The sequence below is a fragment of the Pezoporus flaviventris genome, unplaced genomic scaffold (assembly GCF_033815535.1).
Source record: "Pezoporus flaviventris isolate CSIRO_AGI_PZ_B2104156 unplaced genomic scaffold, CSIRO_AGI_Pfla_v1 ptg000023l, whole genome shotgun sequence".
NCBI classification, from domain to species: domain Eukaryota; kingdom Metazoa; phylum Chordata; class Aves; order Psittaciformes; family Psittacidae; genus Pezoporus; species Pezoporus flaviventris.
This window is the reverse complement of record NW_026892571.1, coordinates 19,782,733-19,805,492: the sequence shown is the minus strand read 5'-3', so window position 1 is coordinate 19,805,492 and position 22,760 is coordinate 19,782,733. Positions and strand designations below refer to the sequence as shown.

Below are 22,760 nucleotides of genomic sequence, written 5' to 3'. Positions count from 1 at the left end.
GACGTCTTTGCGGATGCTCTTAAAGGGGCAGCGCGCCTCTGCGCGAGGGGGGACCGAGGGAGTGCGCCCCCAGCGGTCCGGCGGGGGCTCTGCAGGGCTGGGGCAGCCGCGTCTGTCCAAGAGCCGGGGGTCCCTCAGGGCCGGGTCCACGCGGCCGCCGGGCGGACCGACCGGTCAGCTGCGGCCGGGGGGGTCCGCTCAACGGGCGGACAGGAAACGCTCGTGCTCGCAAAGACACCCTCACACCCCTCTCCGCTGCCTTGGTACGACCCGCCCTCCGCCCCGCCGCCTTGGTACGGCCCGGCCCGCCCCGTGTCCCGTCAGGCGCGGCGCCCGGCAGCATGGCGGTGAGCGGCGGCGGTTGGCGGCGGGGCTTGGTCGGGGTGTCCGCCGGGGGCCGCTCTCCCTGCGCTCCTGCCGGTGCAGCCGCCCCTTGTCACACGCCGTGTGCGGTGCGCGGAGCGGGGGCAGCCCGGCAGCCCGTCGCCGCCGCCGGTGTGAGGCGGTCGTTGGGGTTTGCGGACGCTTGGGAGAGCCCTGGTGGCTCCCGCAGCGCGCGGCTGGGGCGTTGCGAGACGCGGTAGTTACGGTAGCGGTGGAGTCACGCTGCGGTGTGTGACTCAGTGCTGTGGGAACCAGGTTCTAATGATTAAGCTCCTTGGCACGGGGTAGAGCCTCTCATTAAGCTGTCGTGGTAGCTTTGCTTTCAGAGGTGTTTGGGGCTCGCTGTAGTGCTTTTGTTGTTAACCAGGACTGTGTTTGCTGACACGACCGAGGGGGGCACAGCCGCTGCCCCAACTCGCTGTTTTGGGGAAGAAAATCCGAACTCAAACTCTGTGCGCCCAGGTTTGTGAGCGGGACCTGCGGTGCGTTGTGTGCTAAATGAGTGAGGAGAAGGAGTATTTAACGCTTACCGGCGGGGTTTAAACGCAGCATAATTCACCTGAAGAACCCTGAACTACAGTTAGAGTGGACCTGTGCACCAGCCTCTTCTCCTAGCAAAGGAAGTACCATTCCCGCTCAATGTGTAGCAAGATAAAGAGACATTAGTGGGAGTTGTGAAGAGTCTGGACCAAAACCAGAGCTCTTGAGGATTTTGTTGGGTTTCTTTTTTTTTTGCTGTGCAGTTCTATCAGCTCCTGTCTCCTCAGTTCAAACGGCAATAATTAAGTTTGTTAATTATGGGTAATGGGGCCAGTTTGTTAGAGCGTTCCTTTTGTTGGCTACTGTGGAGCTCTGCCTGGGAGAAAGGTTGTTAACCCTTTCCTTACAGATCTTGGATCCTGTTTCCAAAGGCTGACTCTCAGTAGTGATGCTCTGCTGTGAGCTTGTGCTGTAGGTTAGGGAGCCCAGAGGAAGGCTTGCCTGCAGCAAAAGGGGTTCAGGAGGGTTCTTTAATGTATTGCAAGTCTGTGTGCGTTAACCGTTAACCTGGGCTTCTCCATTGTGTTTCACAGGAACGTAAAGGAACAGCAAAAGTTGATTTCCTGAAGAAAATTGAAAAAGAGATTCAGCAGAAGTGGGATGAAGAGCGAATCTTTGAGATCGATGCCTCGGACAGGCAGAACCAGAAGTGGTATCGTTACTTCTGATTTCACAGGGTTTTATCTTTAACTGCGTGAAATGTCTCTTCAGGGGAACTTACTTCCTTCAAAATCCATCAGAGAAAAAGTGGCCCCTTGGTCTGTGCTGATTGTTGGCTGGGTTTTTCCATTCCTTTTTCGCATTTGCTATTTCTAATTAATGTGAAGTGTTGTGAAATGAGTAAGTACTTTCAGTGTGCCACTAAAGAATCTGAGCTGGGGTGGTAGGAGGTTAAATAAATGACTTTAAGTCTTTGCAGTAATTAATTTACAGAAGCAGCACTAGAATTACTTCCCTTTGGGAAGATGCTGTGTCTGTTGCAGTTTCTTTGTGATCTCAGTCCTATGCGGGTTTTTCTTGTGCGTGCTTATTTTCTGTAAGATGACAAAGCCTGTTGGGGTATCAGTTCTGTAAAATCAGATACTGGTGTTGCTGGCAGGAAGACATTATTTTAATGTAGTGTGGGCTGACATAGCAGTTAACTGTTTGACCCACACATCATCTGATGGTCATTTTGAAAGCTAATTACGTTTTAATGCTCTGGATTTCTTCTCAGCAAAGGGAAGTACTTTGTTACCTTTCCTTATCCCTACATGAACGGCCGCCTTCACCTGGGACACACCTTTTCTTTATCTAAATGTGAGGTAAAGATTTTTCCTTTGCTAATCCCTTTGAGTGCTACTCTAGAATAAATGATGATTTTTGTAGTTAAGCTTTGAGCTGTCAGAAGCCTTGTGAATGACTTTATAGGGTCAGTAATGACTAATTCAGACTTTCATTTTTGCCCATATTTTCAGTGAAATTCTTGAAGAGAAATGCCACTCATCACTTCTTTCATTCTAGGAGAGCAGACACAGGTGTTTCCTCTTGTCATTCTCTCAGAATAGTGGAAACTTCGCAAGAAATCTCCTTGTCTCTTTTGTTTGTGACCACTGCGCTGTTACCTGTGTGTGGACAGGTTTTAGGTCCTCTGGATAGAGTTCTGCAAAATCCATCTCTTCTTTGCACCCATTTTGCAGTCAAAACCAGCCCCCTCCACATCAGGAAGGCTTGGACTTACACAGCTAGGCAGTGGCAGAGCTGGTATAAAACTGGGTTGCACCTTCTTTTCCATTGATTAGCTTCCTAGATGGTGTTGATGTCATTCACCTGTCTTTCAGTACTTTCATGTTAAAGCAGGAGTTGCACTTACTACTTGAGCAGGGTGCTAATGAAGCCTTGTGCTGTTCCTGTGTAAACTTTCATTTTTCCATTTTAAATAGTTTGCAGTTGGGTACCAGAGGCTAAAGGGAAAGAGTTGTCTGTTTCCATTTGGGCTGCACTGCACTGGGATGCCTATAAAGGTAAGATGTTTGGAGTTAGAGGGATTTTTCTAATACTTTTCCCCAGTGAAGACTACTTAGAGCTGTCTGACCTGAACATCATGTTTAATTTATTCAGAAATTCATCAAGACAGTGAGATTTTGAACCTGAATTTGTAGTATGATATCAGTGTTGTGCTGGAACTCTTACCGCTTTCTAGAAAGTAAAATGCTTTCAAACTAGGTTTACCTATTGTACTTTTTATTTGGAAGAAAATGCTCCCTGTAAAGCCCTTCCTGCTGTGGTAGGAATCTTGAAGTTGCAGAATCCCCTAGAAGCTAATGCAATGTCCTGAAGAAGTTTGAAGCATTGTAGTGAAATGCAAAATGCTTATCACTAAAAGCACTCCCTAGCTGTGATTGAGGCAGTTGTCCCAGGAAAGTGCTGCTTGCCAATGTCTTCGCTTAGGCCTGTGCAGATAAGCTAAAGAGAGAAATGGAATTGTATGGCTGTCCACCTGAATTTCCTGATGAGGAGGAGGAAGAGGAAGAAAATTCTGCTAAAAAAGAGGAAATTGTCATCAAAGACAAAGCAAAAGGCAAAAAGGTAAACTTTAAACAAAGGCTTCCTGGGTTGGTGGCTGTGCTCTTGGACTCCAGGTGTGCATCAGGGGGTTCACACTTGGAGAACCCTGTGGTACATTGTGGGTTTGTACCCACAGTCATCACCTGATTGCCCAGGACCCCAGTGAACTGGTCATTTCCTGCCAGTTTGTCATGCTGCAGCCTGTCTGCAGATTGACCTGAGCATGTAACAGCTGAAAAGAGCATAAGGGGGTTAATGCATGTACAGTTGATACAAGCTGGGAAAAAGTGTAGGTTAGAAACTCTAATCATCAGTCTTCACTGCTAGAAAAGGATGCTCAAATGTTTGTATTAATGTGTATATCTGGGCATAGAAACCCTAACAGTAAGAGGGAAGAATGCTCTGAGCATGTAAAGCTAATGTGAGTACAGAATGGGCCTTTTTCCCCTCATCGCAGTTGTCATTTCAGAGTAAGGCTGCTGCCAAGGCTGGCTCTTCCAAATACCAGTGGGGAATCATGAAGTCTTTGGGGCTTTCTGATGAAGAAGTAGTCAGTTTTTCTGAAGCTGAGCATTGGCTGGATTATTTCCCTCCCCTTGCTATCCAGGACCTGAAAAGCATGGGATTGAAGGTAACTACGAAATCTAAAACTCAGCTATGGGAGCAGCCATGCTTCTGGTGGTGTTACGTTTATGGATGTGTGGCTTTTGCTTTGGGGATGTTTGCAGTGTGATATCAGCATGGTTCTGGAAGTGTTTCTGCTGTTTATGGAATTATTCATTTAAACTTTTAGTAGTCTTTGGTGACAAGCTCTTTCTCATATGGCGCTTGTACTCTGTGCAGTGATTGCAACTGGAAGCAAGAATTGAATAAAGGAATTGTGACTTTCCCTTCTTGTTTTCATATTAGAAACTGCTCCGTAGTTTCTAATTGACATTATTGACAGTAGTTTAGGAAGAATAAAGATGTGATATGAAATAAAGATACTTGTCCTACTGACATTGGATTTTTAAAAATAAAGACAGGCAGAGATTACAAACCAGGGTAGTTCTGGGATTTAGCTTGAGTGGTTGGTTAAAACTACCACAAAATCTCTCAAGTTCATGGTCAGCAGACAGACTGTGAGCCTTTGGCATCTCAGCTGTGAAGGAGCATGCACACACAGACTGCGGGGCGAGGGTTTTAAGCACACGCCTTGTGTGATATGTACTTGTATTATCTTTTTTTTTGGAGAGAAACTTTTTTTATTCTTAAAACAACAGTTTTGCTATTGTGAGGTTCCTCGAAGTTCTGTATTGTATTTGCTTATGGGGCCTCTTGCACATTTCAGGTGGATTGGAGGCGTTCTTTCATCACCACAGATGTTAACCCGTATTATGATGCCTTTGTACGGTGGCAGTTTCTTACACTGAAGGAAAGAAATAAGATTAAGTTTGGGAAACGGTAAGCATGGAAACTACCACTCAGCTGGAAGCTTATTGTGAATGTGGAACAGCTCAGCTTCTCCAAAGGCAGAACCCCCCAACACGTCTCTGGAGCGTGCTTCCAGCTCCCATTAAACCAGAATCCTTTCATTTCAAATGCTTTCCTGGACAGAGTGGAGTGTGTTTATTGTGCTGGTGAAGTGTGTGAGGTTGGGTTCCTGGTGTAGTTTTCCCATGGGTGCCACCTCAAAGCAAAATAGGGCCAATACCAAAAGCTCTTGTCAAAACTGAATGTGCAAGTTTGAAAATACCATTAAGTGGTCTCTTTTTCTTAAAGATTTGGGTTCCCCCCCCCTTGGCCTACACATTATTGTATTTGCTACTAAATGAAAATATCCCTTTTTCCAGATACACAATTTATTCTCCAAAAGATGGACAGCCTTGCATGGATCATGACAGGCAAACAGGAGAGGTAATGTTTTAAATTGATATTCTTATGCATTGCTTATGATCTTAAATACTGAGTGGAAAAATTAATTGTATCTTGGAGCAAACTGTATTTTACACATACAGAGTTATTGATTGTCAGTACATGTGAAAATGGAGTGAACTCCTCTATCGAGGACGTTTATCTTGACCTGTGGATGGTGTTTTCCATCGAAGCCATTTTCTGTGATTATTTGACAACTGGTGCCAGAAACCACCACTACATCGTATCATTGTCTGTTGAAACAAAACAAACTGGCTGTTATTAACTTGTGTAGCTGAGATAGTGGCTCTGCTGAGTAAATTTTTTGACTTTAGAATAAAGTACCACCTCTGTCTCCAGTCTGCACTTTTGAAACAGCCATTTGTATCGATGAAAATCTGATTTACTGTGATGAGAACATCAGTACCTTAAACAGTAGTTGGATTCAGTTACTGCAAAATATGGTTTATTTTCTTTACTGCTTGAGTCAATGTCATATATTGATTGCCGCATTGTTTATGTGAACTGTAGGGTGTCGGGCCTCAAGAGTACACACTAATAAAAATGAAGGTATTAGATCCTTATCCCACAAAACTAAGGTAGGTCTGGAATTTGTAATGATAAATAATACTATCTTGTGGCCAGAAGTGACTGTTCCATTGGACGGTCTGTTTGCCTAATGCAAACTTCAGTTTCACCCTGTTTGTGTCACTTTAAAAACCTGGTAAATGAAGCAGTTTTGAGCTCTTTATTCATTAGTCTGTGTGGAACTCAAAGAAAATGAAAAACCCACAAAGAACTTACTGACCCACTTTCATCCCTTAGTAAATGTTACTGAAAGTTCACATTAGCTTAAAAGCGTGTTGTGTATTACCCTGACTGGTTTTGTTTTGGTGACTTATAAAATGCTTTTTCCCTCTGCAGTGGCCTAAGAGGAAAAAATATCTTTTTGGTGGCTGCTACGCTCAGACCAGAGACCATGTTTGGACAGACCAACTGCTGGGTTCGCCCAGATATGAAGTACATTGGCTTTGAAACTGTGACTGGGGATATTTTTATCTGTACCCAAAGAGCTGCCAGGAACATGTCCTACCAGGGCTTCACAAAGGATAACGGAGTCGTACCTGTGGTCAAGGAGCTGATGGGAGAAGTAAGCATCTTGCAGCTTGCTGTGCAGGCTTATCAGTTCTTGTGAAGCTTATACCTGCAAAGGTGACGGTAGAATCCTACTTACAAAGAAAATACAGGATCCATTACAAAACTTTTGGGGTGTTCAGTGACTAAAAAAGCGAGCAGCAGTCAGCTTCCCTGGCAGCTATGCTCAGCTGATGGAAGATTAACCTGATGCACTTCCCTGTGGAATAACACGTTACTGTTGCCTTGGCAGTCTCTCAGCAATCTGCCTCCTTGTCTAACTAAATATGTACGTATTTATTTGTTTGTAATACGTAAGGAATGCCAGCAGATTTGAAGACACCAGCCAGAAGAGCTTACTCAGGCTGAAAAACTGCTATTTATTGTAATGCTGTTCCCTTGTCCTGCACAGGAGATACTTGGAGCTGCACTTTCGGCCCCTCTCACCACCTACAAAGTCATATATGCTCTGCCCATGCTCACAATCAAGGAAGATAAAGGTAACTGTACAGCAGCATCACGCCAAAGCCTGCCTGCACTCTATGCATTCAATACGTGTTGATTAATCTTTTTATCTGTGATATCTGTTTCTTTGTTAAGGCACTGGAGTGGTCACAAGTGTTCCCTCTGATTCTCCAGATGACATTGCAGCCCTGAGAGATTTGAAAAAGAAGCAGGTCAGTCTGTTAACCGAGTTGCTTCTGTTTCCTTGCCATAGTGTGGAGGGTCAAGGTTAGATATCCAGTGGGTAAAAAGGAACTCCCTTTGGTTGGAGTTTTGCTATCTCTAACTTGAAATCAAAGTAGTTAAAAATAAATGAAGTTAAAACGAGCAGAGCTGGGACAGATGTTTGTTCTCAGACTTCAAGTAGAGTTTTGAATGAGAATCAAGTAACTTCTGCTGCATGTTAAGGTAGAGAAGAGTATCGGAGAAATAAAAACAAATGTCTGTTGTGGAAATGACTTTCAGAGATGAGTTTTGTCTGCTTTGTATAAAATATTATGAAAAGACCTTATGAATGGATAAAAGCCTTTCAATCTTGAACATTTTTCTTCTATCCATGTTAGTTAAGTTTTTAAAAATTTATTTATCTTTTTAATTTTCTTTTACCTTCCAAAGGCTCTGAGGGTGAAGTACAACATCAGAGATGAAATGGTGCTGCCATTTGAACCGGTGAGTCTACCCAGTGTGTCCAGCTGCAGTGCATGTGTCTGGGCACTCACTGGTGAGAAACAGACCAGGAGCTGTGCCTGTCTTTTCCAGAATTTCTACTCAAAAGTCCTCCTCAGCTGAAACAATGAAGCGTTTAAAGTCCTCATGTTTTGCTGTTGTTGTAATGTTTGCTTCATAGGGGGCTGCAACAAAGATTTGTCATCTGTTGCTATCCTTCAGACGTAAAGAAAAGTGTTAATTTTTGTAGGAATTACTATTTTGGAGATTGGTTTGCATCATTATACTGATAACCTGTTGGGTGATTAAAACTTTCCGCTGTAATGGCCAGATTGTTACAGTATCTGTTCTGTACAAAGAGCTAAAGTCCTTTACTGTGACAGCAGGGTTGTGCTGAATTGGTGTAGATTTTATGGCATTGCGATAGCCTGAGCTGACTATGTGATACTGGTGTGTTAATTCTCAGGTGCCCATCATTGAGATCCCGGGCTATGGCAACCTTTGTGCTCCGTTAGTCTGTGATGAGCTCAAGATCCAGAGCCAGAATGACAGAGAGAAGCTTGCTGAGGCCAAGGAGAGAGTGTACCTGAAAGGATTTTATGAGGGAGTAAGTAATAAAAGATTTTGGGTATTTTCTTGCTGAGTTTGACTGGGGTAAAACAAAGTGGGTGAAGATGATAGTACTTCAAAAAAGACTGCAAGAAAGACGGAGATGTTTTCAGTTTTCCCCTGACCACTTTTCATTCAGAGTCTTCAGCCATGTGCTGCAGTTGTAGTTTTGTAGAACTGGAGACAGGATGGAGAAATCTATGACTGCAGACTGAGGTCTGTGATCTGATTTCCTTGCAAGTGCCCATCTTCTGGGGGGTCGATCTATCTTGCTACAAGTATTGATTGGGAAACTGGTGGAAAGGGCAATGTCTTGAGGTGATTTGTTTGGTTGTTTCCTCCCCTCCTGCCTTCCCTTGTGTGCTGGCTCACTGTGATGTATTTGTTCCTCAGCTGTTTTATTGTAAGCTGGTAACAGCTTTATTTCTGGCTGTCTGTGTGTGGTTGCCTGTGTGCATGCTGACATGGAGACAGACCCATTTTGGGTAGATGACTGTATTTAATGAAAAAAAAACCCAAACAACTTTATTCCTATTTTTTGCATGTCAAAGATTGCAGTAGCTGCTACTTCTTAATGCTGATCCAAAGAGGTATTTCACCTATTTGCTGTTCATTTTTAAAAACATCAGCTCCTGTGACCTATCTTTTACAGGTAATGTTGGTGGATGGATTCAAAGGACAGAAAGTTCAAGATGTCAAGAAGCTTATTCAGAAGACAATGGTGGATAATGTATGTGATAGAGTGCACACAGCTCCTTCCAAATTACCCATTTTGTCCTTTTCACTGTAGCTGAGTCACTAAAGAAACCTCTGCTCTGGTTCTGCTGTCATTACTGGTGCAGTAATCACTGCAGAGTTAGGAAATACTGCTGAAAGAAGGACCTTGTGTTCTTGCACTAAGTGGGATGAATAGCTTAGAGACCGCTTACTCCCTGCTTCATCCTGTCACCTTGTCTAGGAGGTATTTTGGTAGTCTGATTTAGTCTTTCATATAGTTGTTAAGACACTGAAAGTGTAGGATCACTTTACTAAAGACAGTGATCTTTGTGCTGCTGTCCTCCTTTTGGTTATGCATGGAGACCTGTACAAATGATATGAACTGATACCTCAGAGGAGCACATAGTCAGTATTGCTCTTGTTTTACTGAAGAGAATCCTGAGGCAGAGCGTCTGTGCAGTGGCAAAAGCCATGCAATAAATGCTGCAAAGCAGATTAGAACGGGGAGGATGCTTTTTGGTAAGATGTGAAGACTTTCAAGACTTCACCAAGCATTTCACTCTTAGCTTTTACTGCCTTTTCCACTCTTAGGATGAAGCCATGATTTATATGGAACCTGAGAGACAAGTTATGTCAAGGTCTGCTGATGAATGTGTTGTGGCCCTTTGTGATCAGTGGTAAGTGAAGTAGTTACAAAGTTAGTGCCAAATTATATCATAGCTGTGGATTGCTTTGTTAAAACAAACTTTTCTTGGCTGTAGGTATTTAGATTATGGTGAAGTGAACTGGAAGAAAGAGACATCAAAGTGCTTGAAACATCTGGAGACGTAAGTTACAAAAGCAGATGGAAAGGGGAGTGCTTGTTGGCTGTGGCTGGTGGTGGTCTAAGAGGGCTGGGAGTAGTAATGGCTTATTTCTGACAGGTTTTGTGAAGAGACGAGGAGAAACTTTGAAGCTACTTTAGGCTGGCTACAAGAGCATGCATGCTCCAGGACATATGGCTTAGGTAGGCAAACTGCTCCTTTCCTCACTTCATGAGAATGTCCTCTTGAGAGCTCTCCTCATGAGGATGGTATTCACTGGTTCATTTGGAAGGCTTAAGTGCTATCTAGAATCCAGCATGGAGTGGGTAGGTGTAGAGTAGCTATATCCAACTTGTATCCTGACCCAGCATCCCAGAGAAGGCACTTTCCTGAAAATCCATGTGGATGGGGGTTATTTAATTTTTGCATTATTACAGCGGTTCTGTGCAGCATCTCTGTAGCTTTTTGCCTGGGCCATTGACTTGGAAGGGACCTCAGAAGAAGGAGCTAATTCCATTTCTTGGGTATTCTCCTTAAATTCTGACTAGCCTTCCTCTTATGTAGCCTGTGACACGAGGAAGCTGTTCTAACTGCATCGTAACACACAGCAAATGATCAGGAGCTGAAATCTGTTTAAAGGTTGTATTTTCTCTTAAATAGAATTTTCAAATGCCTAAGTTTAATTTTTTTTAAAAAGGATTTTTGAAAGCATGAGCACTTGCATCTCTGTGTGTGTGAATGTATGTGTTCCACTGAAAGTCATGAACTGCTTTGTGTGCCTGTCAGCAGGGCTGGTACTGGCTGTACCTGATACTGGTTTCTGTGTCTCTAGGTACCCGGTTACCTTGGGATGAGCAGTGGCTGATAGAGTCTCTCTCTGACTCAACTATCTACATGGCCTATTACACAGTGGCTCATCTGTTACAAGGAGGTAACCTGAGGGGCCAGGGAGAATCTCCTCTAGGCATCAGGTAAGGAGAGTAAATCCTGAAGTGCTCTTGTTTAAGTGGATGTGTTTATCTCCTGAATTGTTCTCCACAAAGACTTGCCAAGGAGGCTGATGCTTTGTTTTGGTGTTTAAAAGGCATCATTTTCAAACTTAATGTGCTGTTAGTGATCTTACCACAAACCTGTGGAAGGGGAAATAAGGAAAGAGAGGAGGAATATCCCTGAAAGCAGAACTGTGCGCAGTGTTAATTGCCTTTTTAACACAAAGTGGTCCTTGCCAGCAATTTTTGAGTGATTGGTCTCAGTGGCTGCTGTAGTGTCTCTGCTCACTGAGGCTGCTTTGCAACTATAGAAAATTGTATGCTCACAAAGTGAGCAAGACTTTATCACTTCCTTTTTGTCACTGTATCAAAAGTTGGTAACTCTCTTAGCTTGGAACCATCTTAAATCCACAACTCATATGTGGAAGCCTTCAAAGTAAGAGGAGGAGGCATTTGTACCATATACTTCCTAAGACTGCTCTGTGACCTCTTGGTTGGAATGGTTGTGAACTTTCAGTGGTAGAGATCAGAGAGATGAGGTAGTACAACTCCTCTAGAATTGAAAAAAACAACTTCTAGTCTTGCCTTGAATCTTATGCTCTAGTTCTGTGTGTTTTCTGGAGCACTGAACAAGCTGGAACTGGAACTTATCTCATTTGATGCTATAATGAATCTGAAAAACATTTCTCAAGTAAAGATTCTTACAGACAGAAATAGTTCTGAAAGGCTGGGCAAAGCTTTCATTTTCGCTCAAACCTCTCTAATTACAGAGAAGCTCCCTGCATCCTAGTCATGTCTGGAAATGAACTTTGAAGTGAGCATCCTGAGCACAGAATTGCAGATCTGTTGGAATTAAGTATACACAATTAGAGTGTACTCGAACACAAACAGATAACATCTTCCTTGTGGTATTAGCAAATGCTTTTTACCAAGACTTCCTCTGTGGGGGACAGTAGAAAGGGACTGCACACCACAGTAATAGAAAGTATAGAACAGTAATTGCCAGAACTAGGTCACTAAAGAGGTACGTGTAAGATGTTGTTTTAGACTGGTGGTATCAATTCAGCTGATTGTTTAATGTGTACTGGAGGTGCTCTGGATCCAGAATGTTTTTCCTGTCTGCATAATACAAGCCAAAGCACATGCACATTCTTTGTGTTTGCTCTGCTTATCAAATGGAAGGTGTTGTGAGAACTGATTGTGGTTTTAATCTGTGTTACACAAACTGCTGTGGGGCAGAAGAGGAACTTTTACTGATATCTCAATATGGGACTAATTCTGTGCAGAGCACATCAAATGAGCAAAGAAGTCTGGGATTACATCTTCTTCAAGGCAGCTCCGTTTCCTAAAACAGAGATTCCCAAAGAGAAGTTGGACAAGCTAAAGGAGGAGTTTGAATTTTGGTATCCTGTGGATCTCAGAGTTTCTGGCAAAGATCTTGTTCCAAATCATCTTTCTTACTTCCTCTATAATCACGTGGCCATGTGGTCAGATCAAAGGTGAGTTTGGAGATAATGTGAACCAGGCGTGCAGGAGAGAAAGCTGGAGAGTTTGGAGTTCTGGTACATCTGCTAATGGCTTTTTTGGACCATGCAGCATTCAGAATTAGGTTGAAAATGTGTGTTTTCATATTGCAGCTTTGCTATGTATTTACTTCACCAAATGCTTTCTATCTTGTCTTTGAACAGAGAAAAATGGCCAGTAGCTGTGAGAGCAAATGGACATCTCCTGCTCAATTCTGAAAAGGTAGAGTGGGGTTTCATGTGAGAGATGGCTTTTGTGGCTTTCAAATAGGCAGTTAGCCAGGCTGGAAAAATGCTTCTTGCTATTTAAGAGGAGGAACTAGTGAAAATTCCAGTTTCCTCATTGGTGCCCTCCAGTTTTGCATTCATCAGAGGTAAAGACCTGCCTTTCTTCCAGTTTTATGGGATGCTTTTCTTAAGTTAGCTCTTGTATAGCTTCACCAATTTAGTAAAGATTTCAGTGCATTTCTGTGAAGTTTTAGGGTAATACAGAATGTAGAATGTTTTGGTTTTGGGATTTCTTGACTATAAATTTTAGCTTTGTTAAGCACTGGAGTAGGTGCAGTGAGAGGAAAACATTTGTGCTGGTAACTCGCTAATGTGTGAAAGTTCTGAAATGAAATTAAAGTACCTGAACCTGGGAATTAGGCCTTGGAGACTGTCTAACATGAAGGAAAAAGCCCCACCAGAGTCCTTGGAAAAACCAATGCAGGATGAACTGGAAATACCAAATTTGAAGTAGTATTTAAGTTTAATTTAGGTAGTTTCTGGAATGAACTTTTAACACTGGTTGTCCTGCCTCAGAACCTGACAAAGGCTGGGCTGGAACCCAAATGATGCCACCACTTACCCTGTAGCTGTGGTGTGTGTGGACCTGTTCAAGGTTCAGGAGGTAGATGAGCAAAGTTCAGTCTCCTTTTCTGTGTTCAGATTTACCCAATTGCTTCTGCTGGGGCTCATGAGCAAACACCTTCTCAGGGGTTTGGCCAAGCCCCTGTTGTGTCTTCCTTATCCAACAAGAAATTGGATGTGTGAGCAAACAGACTCTTCTGTTTCTTGCAGATGTCTAAATCTACAGGCAACTTTCTTACCCTAACTCAAGCTATTGACAAGTTTTCTGCAGATGGTAAGTGTGTTCTGACCTCCATCTGGTTTTCAGTTATGCCAAAATGACTAAAATGAGTGTTCTGCTCTCAGAGGAGCAATGGATTTATTGGAGGATTGAATTGCAGTAAATCCACTGCTTACCACCTGTGCTTTTTGACAAGCTGAACTCTACTGGGATTTTTGACAAGCTGAACTCCTCTATTCAGGCACACAGCCTGTTCAGCCAAGAGCTGCTCCTGATGTTGAGACCCCTCAAAAGGTGCCTGCTTCATGCTTCCACATTCACCTAAGAGATCAAAACACATACAGATACTGATGGTGCACAGAGAGTGTCTACATGAATGCCCATGTTCCATGTTCTTCTTGCACACTGTTGGTTTTTGGGCAGTGATTGTACTAGGCTCCTGGTCCTTGGTGTGTGTCTGGTTTCCTCCCTCAGGAGGGCAGTGTACCTCTACTGGGTAAAGTCCATCCTTTCAGACAGCTCTCTCTAGCTGGCCAGGCAGATTGAAAATGCACTCTGCATTTTATTAACTCATAATGAAAAGGCAGCTGGAATTAATTTTGAGTCCCTCCTGCATCTGTAGCTACCAGCTAATTGCATGCTGGCCACATTAGCTGATGCAGTTTCTTTCAGGCATGCGTTTAGCCTTGGCTGATGCTGGTGACACTGTTGAAGATGCCAACTTTGTGGAAGCCATGGCAGATGCTGGTATTCTTCGTCTCTACACATGGGTGGAGTGGGTAAAGGAGATGATTGCAAACAGAGACAGTCTGAGAAGCGGTCCTGCCAACACCTTCAATGACAGAGTCTTTGCCAGGTACTGTACAAAAGCTAATAATACACTTTGCTTCTTTGTTTTTCATGCAATGTGCATCTCTATTCTACAAATTAATGAATGACATAGAACAAAACACTTCACAGAGTAGGGTGTGGGATTGGTCTGCACGGGTGATAGTGGTGTTTTACACAGTCTGCCATTACGTGGGGTAGACTCTGTAACGTTGGTGTTCTCACTTTCCTTCCCTCCCTAGTGAAATGAGTGCTGGCATAATGAAGACAGACCAAAATTATGAGAAGATGATGTTTAAGGAAGCTCTGAAAACTGGCTTCTTTGAATTCCAGGTAGGAGGTCTTTCGTTAGGTGTAAGAAACTAACACTTGGTATTTGTTACTTTGTGGATTTCTTTTGATCCTGATGTCTCTGATCCTTAATTAGCTGAATTGGAATCAGAATCGTGCCAAGAAACAAGACTACTTGAATAAATCTGAAGTTATAAAGGTCTGCTTGTGTGATTTTACCAAGGACCAGGGGTAGACAACTGTGTATCTGCAAATAGTCCTGATTAACGAATATGAGCAAAAAGCTGCTTAAAACAAAGACACTATTAAAAAGAGCGTTTCCTTTCTTCAGCTCCTTTTTAATAAGGACCTCTTCATGAGAAATCCAGATAATGCATCAACAAAGTTGTTTGGAAGCAGAGTGCTTTTTGATACACTCCATAAGCCATGTCTCCAGAGTGTCTGCTGAACCACACACTGCTCTTTAATGAGTTATGGAGACTCCTTTATGTGGCTCCTTTATGATACCCTTGAATATGATAAGTAGGTTGAATTATATGTATAATGATAGATCATATTCATTGTCTTTTTCTTAATACTTAATAGTATCTCTATGCAAGCTATTTGAATGACAGTACCTGATACACAGTTGTGGATATTTTTGTCTCTTATGTCTGTGCCAATAAACACTTTAAGTACCATATTGCAGCAGAAATCCAGTGGCTGCCTGACAGATTCTCACGCAGGTGCTTCAGGAAAATGTAGTTCTTGTAATAATCCATGATTGAGTTCTAAGCTGTTTGCATTCAAAAGGCATATTAGAGCAAGGAGTTGTGTGTTTTCTTCTTGATGTTTTTCCATGGCAGGTGGGGTGTGCTAATGCTGGTTGCATTGGCTGTGTTTCAGGCAGCAAAGGATAAATACCGTGAGCTGGCGATAGAAGGGATGCACAGAGAGTTGGTGTTTCAGTTTATTGAGGTTCAGACGCTGCTGTTGGCTCCTATTTGTCCCCACTTGTGTGAGCACATCTGGTTGCTGCTGGGAAAGGTACTCACTGACGTTTGGGTTTTGTCACGTGATTCAGATCTCAGCTTTTCCTGACTTTTAGTGAGGCTCCTGTCAGGCTTATGGATGTCTTTTGCATGCAAATAGAAGAAATGTCTTAAGATGTAAAGAGCCATAATAGCTCATTGTCCATAGGACAGTGAACATATTGGGTTAGCCTGTTACTGGGATGACATATGCAACTCTAATACAAGTCACTTTGATTATCTACTCACAAAGAGGTGATCTAAAATTGACCCAGATAATGTAATATTCCTACACTTAAACATGAAACTTTGGGGATTCTTTACTGCCTTATTCTTGTAGGTGATGTTATGTAGGTGTATGGCAGGTGTAATTGTATGTGTAGTCCTTAACATTCTTGCAAATAAATGTTTGTTGGCTGTACCCTTACTCCTTTACAGCCTGATTACAGGTGGGTGTTCACTGAGGTTCCAACTGTCTAAACTGTTTCCAGTCAAGCTGGGGTTGAAACCCCACCAGATACTAATGTGTTTTCATCTCTGTACATGTTACTTCTCCCTTTCTTCAAAGCCTGATTCCATCATGAGAGCCCTGTGGCCGACAGCAGGTCCTGTTGATGAGGTATTGATTCGCTCATCCCAGTACCTGATGGAAGCAGCTCATGACCTGCGACTTCGCCTCAAGAACTATATGGCACCTGTGAAAGGAAAGGTGAAGTGTGTTAGGTCATCTTTTTAAGTGTGCTGCCTGATAATTCTGTATTGCTTCGGGAGTCCTTCCTAACTTTTTTGCTTGTTTCCTTAGAAAAGTGCTAAAGAACCTTCCCAGAAGCCTTCTCACTGCACCATCTACGTGGCAAAGAACTACCCGCCCTGGCAGCACACCACCTTGTCAGTTCTGCGCAAGCACTACCAGGTCATCGTCGTTCCATGTTTCTTTGGGCTGCTTACCTGCTGCTCTGGCGACTCTTTTTCTCTATCTGTAGAAAGTTTCTAAGCTGTAATTTGTTACTTATCCTTTATAATGGGTGTTCATTGATGTTTAGGTCAGTGGAGGTCAACTGCCAGATAATAAAGTAATTGCCAGTGAGTTGAACACCTTGCCAGAGCTGAAGAAGTACATGAAGAAGGTTATGCCTTTTGTTGCCATGATTAAGGTAAGTGCCACAGGGACAGTTCTTGTATGGAAAAAGCTTTTGTGAAGGAAACTTGTTGGACAAAGGCAATGATAATCTGTAACTTGGTGCATGGGTATTGTTGTTTCCTTTATTTCGTTCCTGGATCTCCTACTAACATTTGACTTCAGTCGCTTTCCTCCCCTTGCTTGTTTGGCATCTTCATGGTTTGTTTATAAACTGTTTTGACATCTGTGGAAGAAAGATACGGTAAAAATGTCTGTACATGAATTAGCCCATGTGAATGAATGGTCTGGCTGGGGCTCAGTAGTTTCTGTATTTTGCAGGTTATAATCTGTGCTTCAAATACATGTGAATTCCTCTGTGTTTGAAATGCATCAGATTTCACTCTTGAGTTTTTTATGCTGAAATGAGAATAAGGTGTTGCTCTGGGGACATAAAAGTGCTTAACACTTGAAAGCTATGAACAAGGTTAGAGATAAGTGATTGCATCACACTTAAGGGAGAAAGTTGGGGCTGCTCAGCCTGGAGAAGAGAAGGCTGCGTGGAGACCTCATAGCAGCCTTCCAGTATCTGAAGGGGGGCTATAGGGATGCTGGGGAGGGACTCTTCATTAGGGACTGTAGTGATAGGACAAGGGGTAACGGGTTAAAACTTAAACAGGGGAAGTTTAGATTGGATATAAGGAGGAAATTCTTTCCTGTTAGGGTGGTGAGGCACTGGAATGGGTTGCCCAGGGAGGTTGTGAATGCTCCATCCCTGGCAGTGTTCAAGGCCAGGTTGGACGAGGCCTTGGGTGATATGGTTTAGCGTGAGGTGTCCCTGCCCATGGCAGGGAGGTTGGAACTAGATGATCTTAAGGTCCTTTCCAACCCTAACTATTCTATGATTCTCTAAAAGGGTCTGTTCTGAGCCCTGAGTGGGATTATGAATTTTGTGTATTATTTGTGTACCATGCAAAGAATAAGCAAAAACTTTAAAAATAAACAGGGGAGGGGGTGGCCAGAATAGGATTTAAAATCTTTTAGACTTCTTGTGGTCTGGAGAAACTGAGAGGGATTGGTAACAGGAAAAATCCTAATGAGTGTGAAATACTTCTTTACCTTAAGTTTTAGCTTAATTTTTAAAATTCCTGCAATAATATGTTCTGTTGGTCTTATAATTTATAAATGGAGGTGCTCTTTTGCCCTCTCTCTAGGGTTATTCTAGTGACTCCTCATGGTAGCTGAGACGCCTTCAGAGGAACAGAGAGCACAAAACAGCTACAAAGCTTCCTGTAGAAGTGTGTAAAGAGATGTAGTGATGTATTAGATCAGCTGCTGTAGTTGGAAAAGGTCAGAGAAACTTTCAGTCCTACAAGTGTATTAGGTCTGAAATGTCCTGGGCTTGATGTCCTTATTCTGGCAGAAGTCAGTGATCCTGGTGCAGCTGGGAAGGGGCTGGCATACTGAGCTACCCCAGCATCGATCCTCTCTCTTCTGAAGAGCAGGGAGCAATTTCACATGAAGACATAGAAACATCTGAGCTCAGGCTCCCTACATCAGTGTGTTTTTCTCGGAAAACCAATTATTCAGCAATTCCAGTGCACAAGGAACATTACTTCTTGTGCTTCCTATTTGTCAAAGGAGGGCTTAAATGGATGAGAAACTTTGTAATTTACAAAGGGGAGCAATTCAGTGTGAATGCAGGGAATCTTTCACATTAAACTGACAAGGAAACCAGGAAACCACAGCCATGCTGAGTCTGACAAAGCAGAGCTTCAAAGGAGACAGCTGGCTCAGCATGTAAAAGCAAGAAAAGGGCAGATTGAATTCCAAAGAGGAAGTTCTGTTTTAGTGTTTAAAAAAAAAATCATGTGGTTTTTCTATTGCCTTTAATACTTTGTCTCTTGTGAGTGTTGCTGTTGGCTTTCTCAACTAATTAAGTTACTTTTATGTTAACATATAAAGTAGTTGTTATTTCCCTGCAGAGAACTTGTTTTACGACTGCTGTGAACATGTCCAGTTGTTGTAAGCTTGGCCTTTATTTCAAACTAGGTCATAAGACTGCATTTCCTGCTGTGAAATACCACCGAAATGCTGACTTACTTTGTGAATTCTCAATCTGCACATTAAGTAGGGATCATACGTAACTGAATGTCAAACACCTTTTCAATTCTATATTAAAAATGTGTTCTAATTGCTCTTGCTCCTCCCATCAGTGTCGCTAACTTGCTATAGAAGAAGCCCTGTTACAAGAAAAATATTGCTCCTACGTTAGCATGTTGTGCCTGCAGAGAGCTCTCATGGTTAAAGTCCCATTCTGTTCATGACTAATGGAGATAGTTTGCTGTTTTGAAGCATCATTTTACTGCAGCATTTACAGTTTTAATCCTTTGATTCTTTTCCTTTTTTCCCCTCTGACAGGAAAACCTGGAGAAGAACGGCTCCCGGGTTCTTGATCTGGAGCTAGAGTTCGATGAGCAGGCAGTGCTCATGGAGAATATTGTCTATCTGACAAATTCCCTGGAGGTTGGTACAGACCTGGCATATTTATTGCTTGGGTTTTACTGGCAGAGGTGGAGGACCAGCCTTTCCTAAGGCTCTAAGCATGGTTGCATTAACTTCTGGGTGTATGCTGCTCAAGCAGTGGTTTTTATTATCAACTAAATAGGTCTGGTATCTCCTGTTCCCTCCAACTGGATTAAACTGTTTATTCCCCTTTCTCCCTTCTTTGTCACAGCTCGATCACATTGAAGTGAAGTTTGCTTCTGAAGCAGAAGATAAAATAAAAGAAGACTGCTGTCCTGGAAAACCATTTTCCGTATTCAGAACTGAGGTAAGATCAGAAATTCACATATTGGAAGCCTGAGAACCTCATTTAAAAAAAGCCAGACAAAAGCAAACATGCCATGTCAAAACTTGGATCAGACATGGACACTGGATTCATTTTGCCTCTCACCCAGCACTCCTTCAAAACAAGAAACATTTCCCGAAGCAATTGTATTGTTTTTTGTTTTCCTTCCTCTGTATAGAGCCCTAAATGTCTGTGGCTGTACCTTAGACTGAGGTTCTTCCAGTCAGCACCACTTAGTTATCTGATATGAAAACTCTTAGTTTGTCCATTTATAGTGGCTAAGAGATTCCCTTCAGTGGCAGAAAACCTTTCAAAAGGATTCCTACAGCTCTGTTGTGGATCCTAGGCAAGTCATATGTAAGATCAGTGACCCTTCACAACAGTGGCATTCCCTAAATACATCCTCAAGATTTGTGCTTACTCTGCTGTGTGTTTTAAAGAGTTGGGGCAGTGCTCACATTATGCCACTGGCAAGTGTGCTTCTAAATGAAGTTTTTCCACCCAGAATGCTTGCTGACAGCAGATGTTTGGTTTGGTTTTGTGTTTCCTTTGAGGCTTGGATCACTTGCGCAGATCTCCTTTAATGTTTGTATTAACTTCCTTACAGCCCAGTGTGTCTGTGTTCCTGGTGAACCCTCAGCCATCAAACGGCCACTTCTCTACAAAAATTGAAATCAGGCAAGGGGACAACAGGGAGACAGTGATCAGGCGCCTGATGAAGATGGACAGAGGGATCAAAGGTAAGGTGCTAGCACAGCTCTGTGGCTTAAGAATCAAATACATCTGAAGCACTGAGATGGGTATGAAAGGAAAACTGGACCTCATCCAAGATCTGGTGACAGCAGAGTAATCTTTTCTTTCCAAATCTTTAAACAGCTTGTGTTTATATTAATGTTTATCTGTAGAACAAAGACAGCTACCTACCGGTGACGGTGCCCAGAGGAGCAGGGGAAGGGCACTGTGTACACGGTAGATGTGTGTGTGTGTGTATCTACTGGTGGTATGCTAGGTGGGTACTTTTTGATGCTGGAAAACAGGTGAGGTTAAGCAGCGACTTTCTCACTCCTTCTTTTCCAGAAGGTGTCACTGTTCTGTTGGTGACCAGGGCAGAAGGTTGTACTTGGCTTGGCTGCAAGACAACAGGCTTTCTGAGCTTTGTTCTAGGTCTGCTTAGTTCGTGTGTGAATAGGGAATTGTACTTAAAACAACACTTACCTGCCTCTTTCTCCCGGTCTGTGAAATTCATTGCTCAGAAAATGATACCATAATTGCTCAGTTACTCATGGCTGTCCAAGCAGCAGATAAAGCAAATCTAGTGCTTAGAGTGTGGTATTGGGAGCTGTGTGGTTTATCCCTATTTCTGCTGGTAACATGGTGTAACCGCTGAGTGGCATCTTTGTGGTGGGTGTAAATCTATGCATGAATGTTATTCCCAAGAGTGTATTTCCTTGGAGCAGATGTAGACGTACTGGGTATTGTTTTGATCAGTTCAGTTGACACTGCAGCCTGTGTGCATATCCTGGAGCCTAACCAGCCTCTCTCTTCACTGCAGATCTCTCTAAAGTGAAGCTGATGAGGTTTGATGATCCTGTGCTTGGCCCCCGGCGCGTTCCAGTCCTTGGCAAGGAGGAAGCAGACAAAACACCTATTCTGGAGCAGGCAATCTTCCACATCGACCTGGGCGAGCACCGTGTTCGCCTCTCCGAGAACGGCCTCATGAAGGACATTGGGGACACCATCGTTTACCTCGTCCACTGAACTGGCATGTCCTGGGGTGACTCTGAGCATCTTTAATGAGCAGAGATGGGAATTTGTTCTGTAGAAAACAAAGCCTCCCTCTGCATGCAGGCTCACCCCATCTCTTTTAAACATGGATAAAATAAAACTCTTTTCCTCTGGCCCTTTGGCTTTTCTTGAAAGGAGCAGTTATCCTCAATGTTAATGTGGCCAATCTTCCTTTTCAGCTGTGGCCAGTGGTTTCAGGAGCAAACTAGAGTACCACACTCGGAATTCCTCTCCCTCCAAATAGGCAAAGACCTGGGTAGAAAAGTTGGTTGTAAATCTCATGTAATAGAAGGGAACAAGTTGCTTGCACGCGTGTATTTTGCTTTGCAACGACCCAGGTGACTGAACAGCATCAGGGCACTTTTACACAGACCAGCAGTTCAGAAGTAATTTGATGCTGAAGAACTCTTAAGCAAGAGTTAAATAGGAAAGCTTCCCTGCTTCCTAGCTCTTAAAACAGGAGTGCCTGTAGCACACGCTGTTACAGATTGACTTTTCCTTTCTTATTCTTTCATAAAACTGTGCATGAATCTATTTTAAGTAGAAAGGTGAAGTGTTCTTGTCATAGATTTTGCATTGTGATGGATCTTGGTAATCTCGGGACTATCAGGCTGCTTTCCCCTTTTTTTGGATTATGAATCATCACGCCCAGCTCCAGGGTTTGTGTCTGCAGAGTCAGGAAGGTGCCTGGTGCCAAACAGCATCCTTTGTTCTGTACCATTGCTCCTCAGCAGCTTCACAGCTCTCAATGCTCCATAAGGCTCAACAGTTCAACATCCTCTAAGTACGTAGTGGTGTGGGAGGAAGGAACGTGCCAGAGCCCAAGGCTGCTGTACCCAGAGCTGTGGAGTGTGCCCTGCCTTCCCTTTGCCATCCCTTTGAAAAGGCAGGTTTTGTCTGTAGTTATGCAGACACAACCAGGGCTTCCCTTTCCTGCTGCTTCTCTCCAGTCCCACTAAGCAACTACTCGATGGTTCTGAACACGTTTGCTCGTCAAGAGAAAAAGGTGATGCAGTGGCCGTGGGAGGTCCCTGGGTGCCTGGGTCAGCAGGGGAAGGGTTGAGGCTGAGCACTGCTGGGGGAAAACCTCTGCCAGCCCAAGCCCTGATGGGTCTGTCAGGCTGCTGGATACCAGTGGGCAGGAGGAATGGCAGAGGTTCAGGGGAGCTTGTGGGCAGCTCGTGGGGCCTTCTCAGCACAGCCATGGGGAGTGCAGAGCTGTGGGGAGCAGGCTGCAGGGGGGGCGCTGGTCCCATCCCTTCCCCGCGGCAGCAGGGATTGTTCCTTTGCGAAAGGTTTGCCTCTGTGTACTCTGAGCAAATCCCTTCCAAACTGGACGAATAACCTCCAGCACGGGCCCAGTGCCAGTTCCCGTGTGTGTCTGCGTTCATGAGGGGTTTGGTGTGTCAGAAATAGGAATCGGGAACCGAGCCCTTGTCCCAGCCCCAGGTTGGGGGGGCCAACCCTCCTCTTCCTTGCCATTTGCTGCTGGCTGTT

At 43.6% G+C, this 22,760-nt stretch overlaps 1 protein-coding gene across 2 annotated transcripts; it reads left to right on the top strand.

The window, feature by feature from the left end:
- The first annotated feature begins 252 nt into the window (after positions 1-252).
- LARS1 (leucyl-tRNA synthetase 1) lies at positions 253-21,378 on the top strand. Of its 2 annotated transcripts, XM_061457149.1 has the most exons (32): positions 253-347; positions 1,458-1,576; positions 2,141-2,228; positions 2,847-2,927; positions 3,355-3,492; positions 3,941-4,102; positions 4,802-4,914; positions 5,304-5,367; positions 5,896-5,963; positions 6,289-6,514; positions 6,911-6,998; positions 7,099-7,175; positions 7,618-7,671; positions 8,135-8,275; positions 8,930-9,007; positions 9,586-9,671; positions 9,756-9,821; positions 9,918-10,000; positions 10,630-10,768; positions 12,073-12,285; positions 12,475-12,532; positions 13,372-13,435; positions 14,054-14,237; positions 14,452-14,542; positions 15,386-15,526; positions 16,079-16,219; positions 16,313-16,423; positions 16,554-16,664; positions 19,049-19,153; positions 19,365-19,460; positions 20,086-20,218; positions 21,031-21,378. In XM_061457149.1, exons 1-32 carry the CDS (start codon positions 342-344, stop codon positions 21,234-21,236), a joined length of 3,531 nt encoding a protein of 1,176 aa, XP_061313133.1. In that variant the 5' UTR covers positions 253-341; the 3' UTR covers positions 21,237-21,378. The 2 variants fall into 2 exon arrangements, with proteins under 2 accessions (XP_061313133.1, XP_061313134.1); XM_061457150.1 differs by lacking the exons at positions 253-347; positions 1,458-1,576 and adding an exon at positions 1,625-1,764.
- The last annotated feature ends 1,382 nt before the right edge of the window (positions 21,379-22,760 follow it).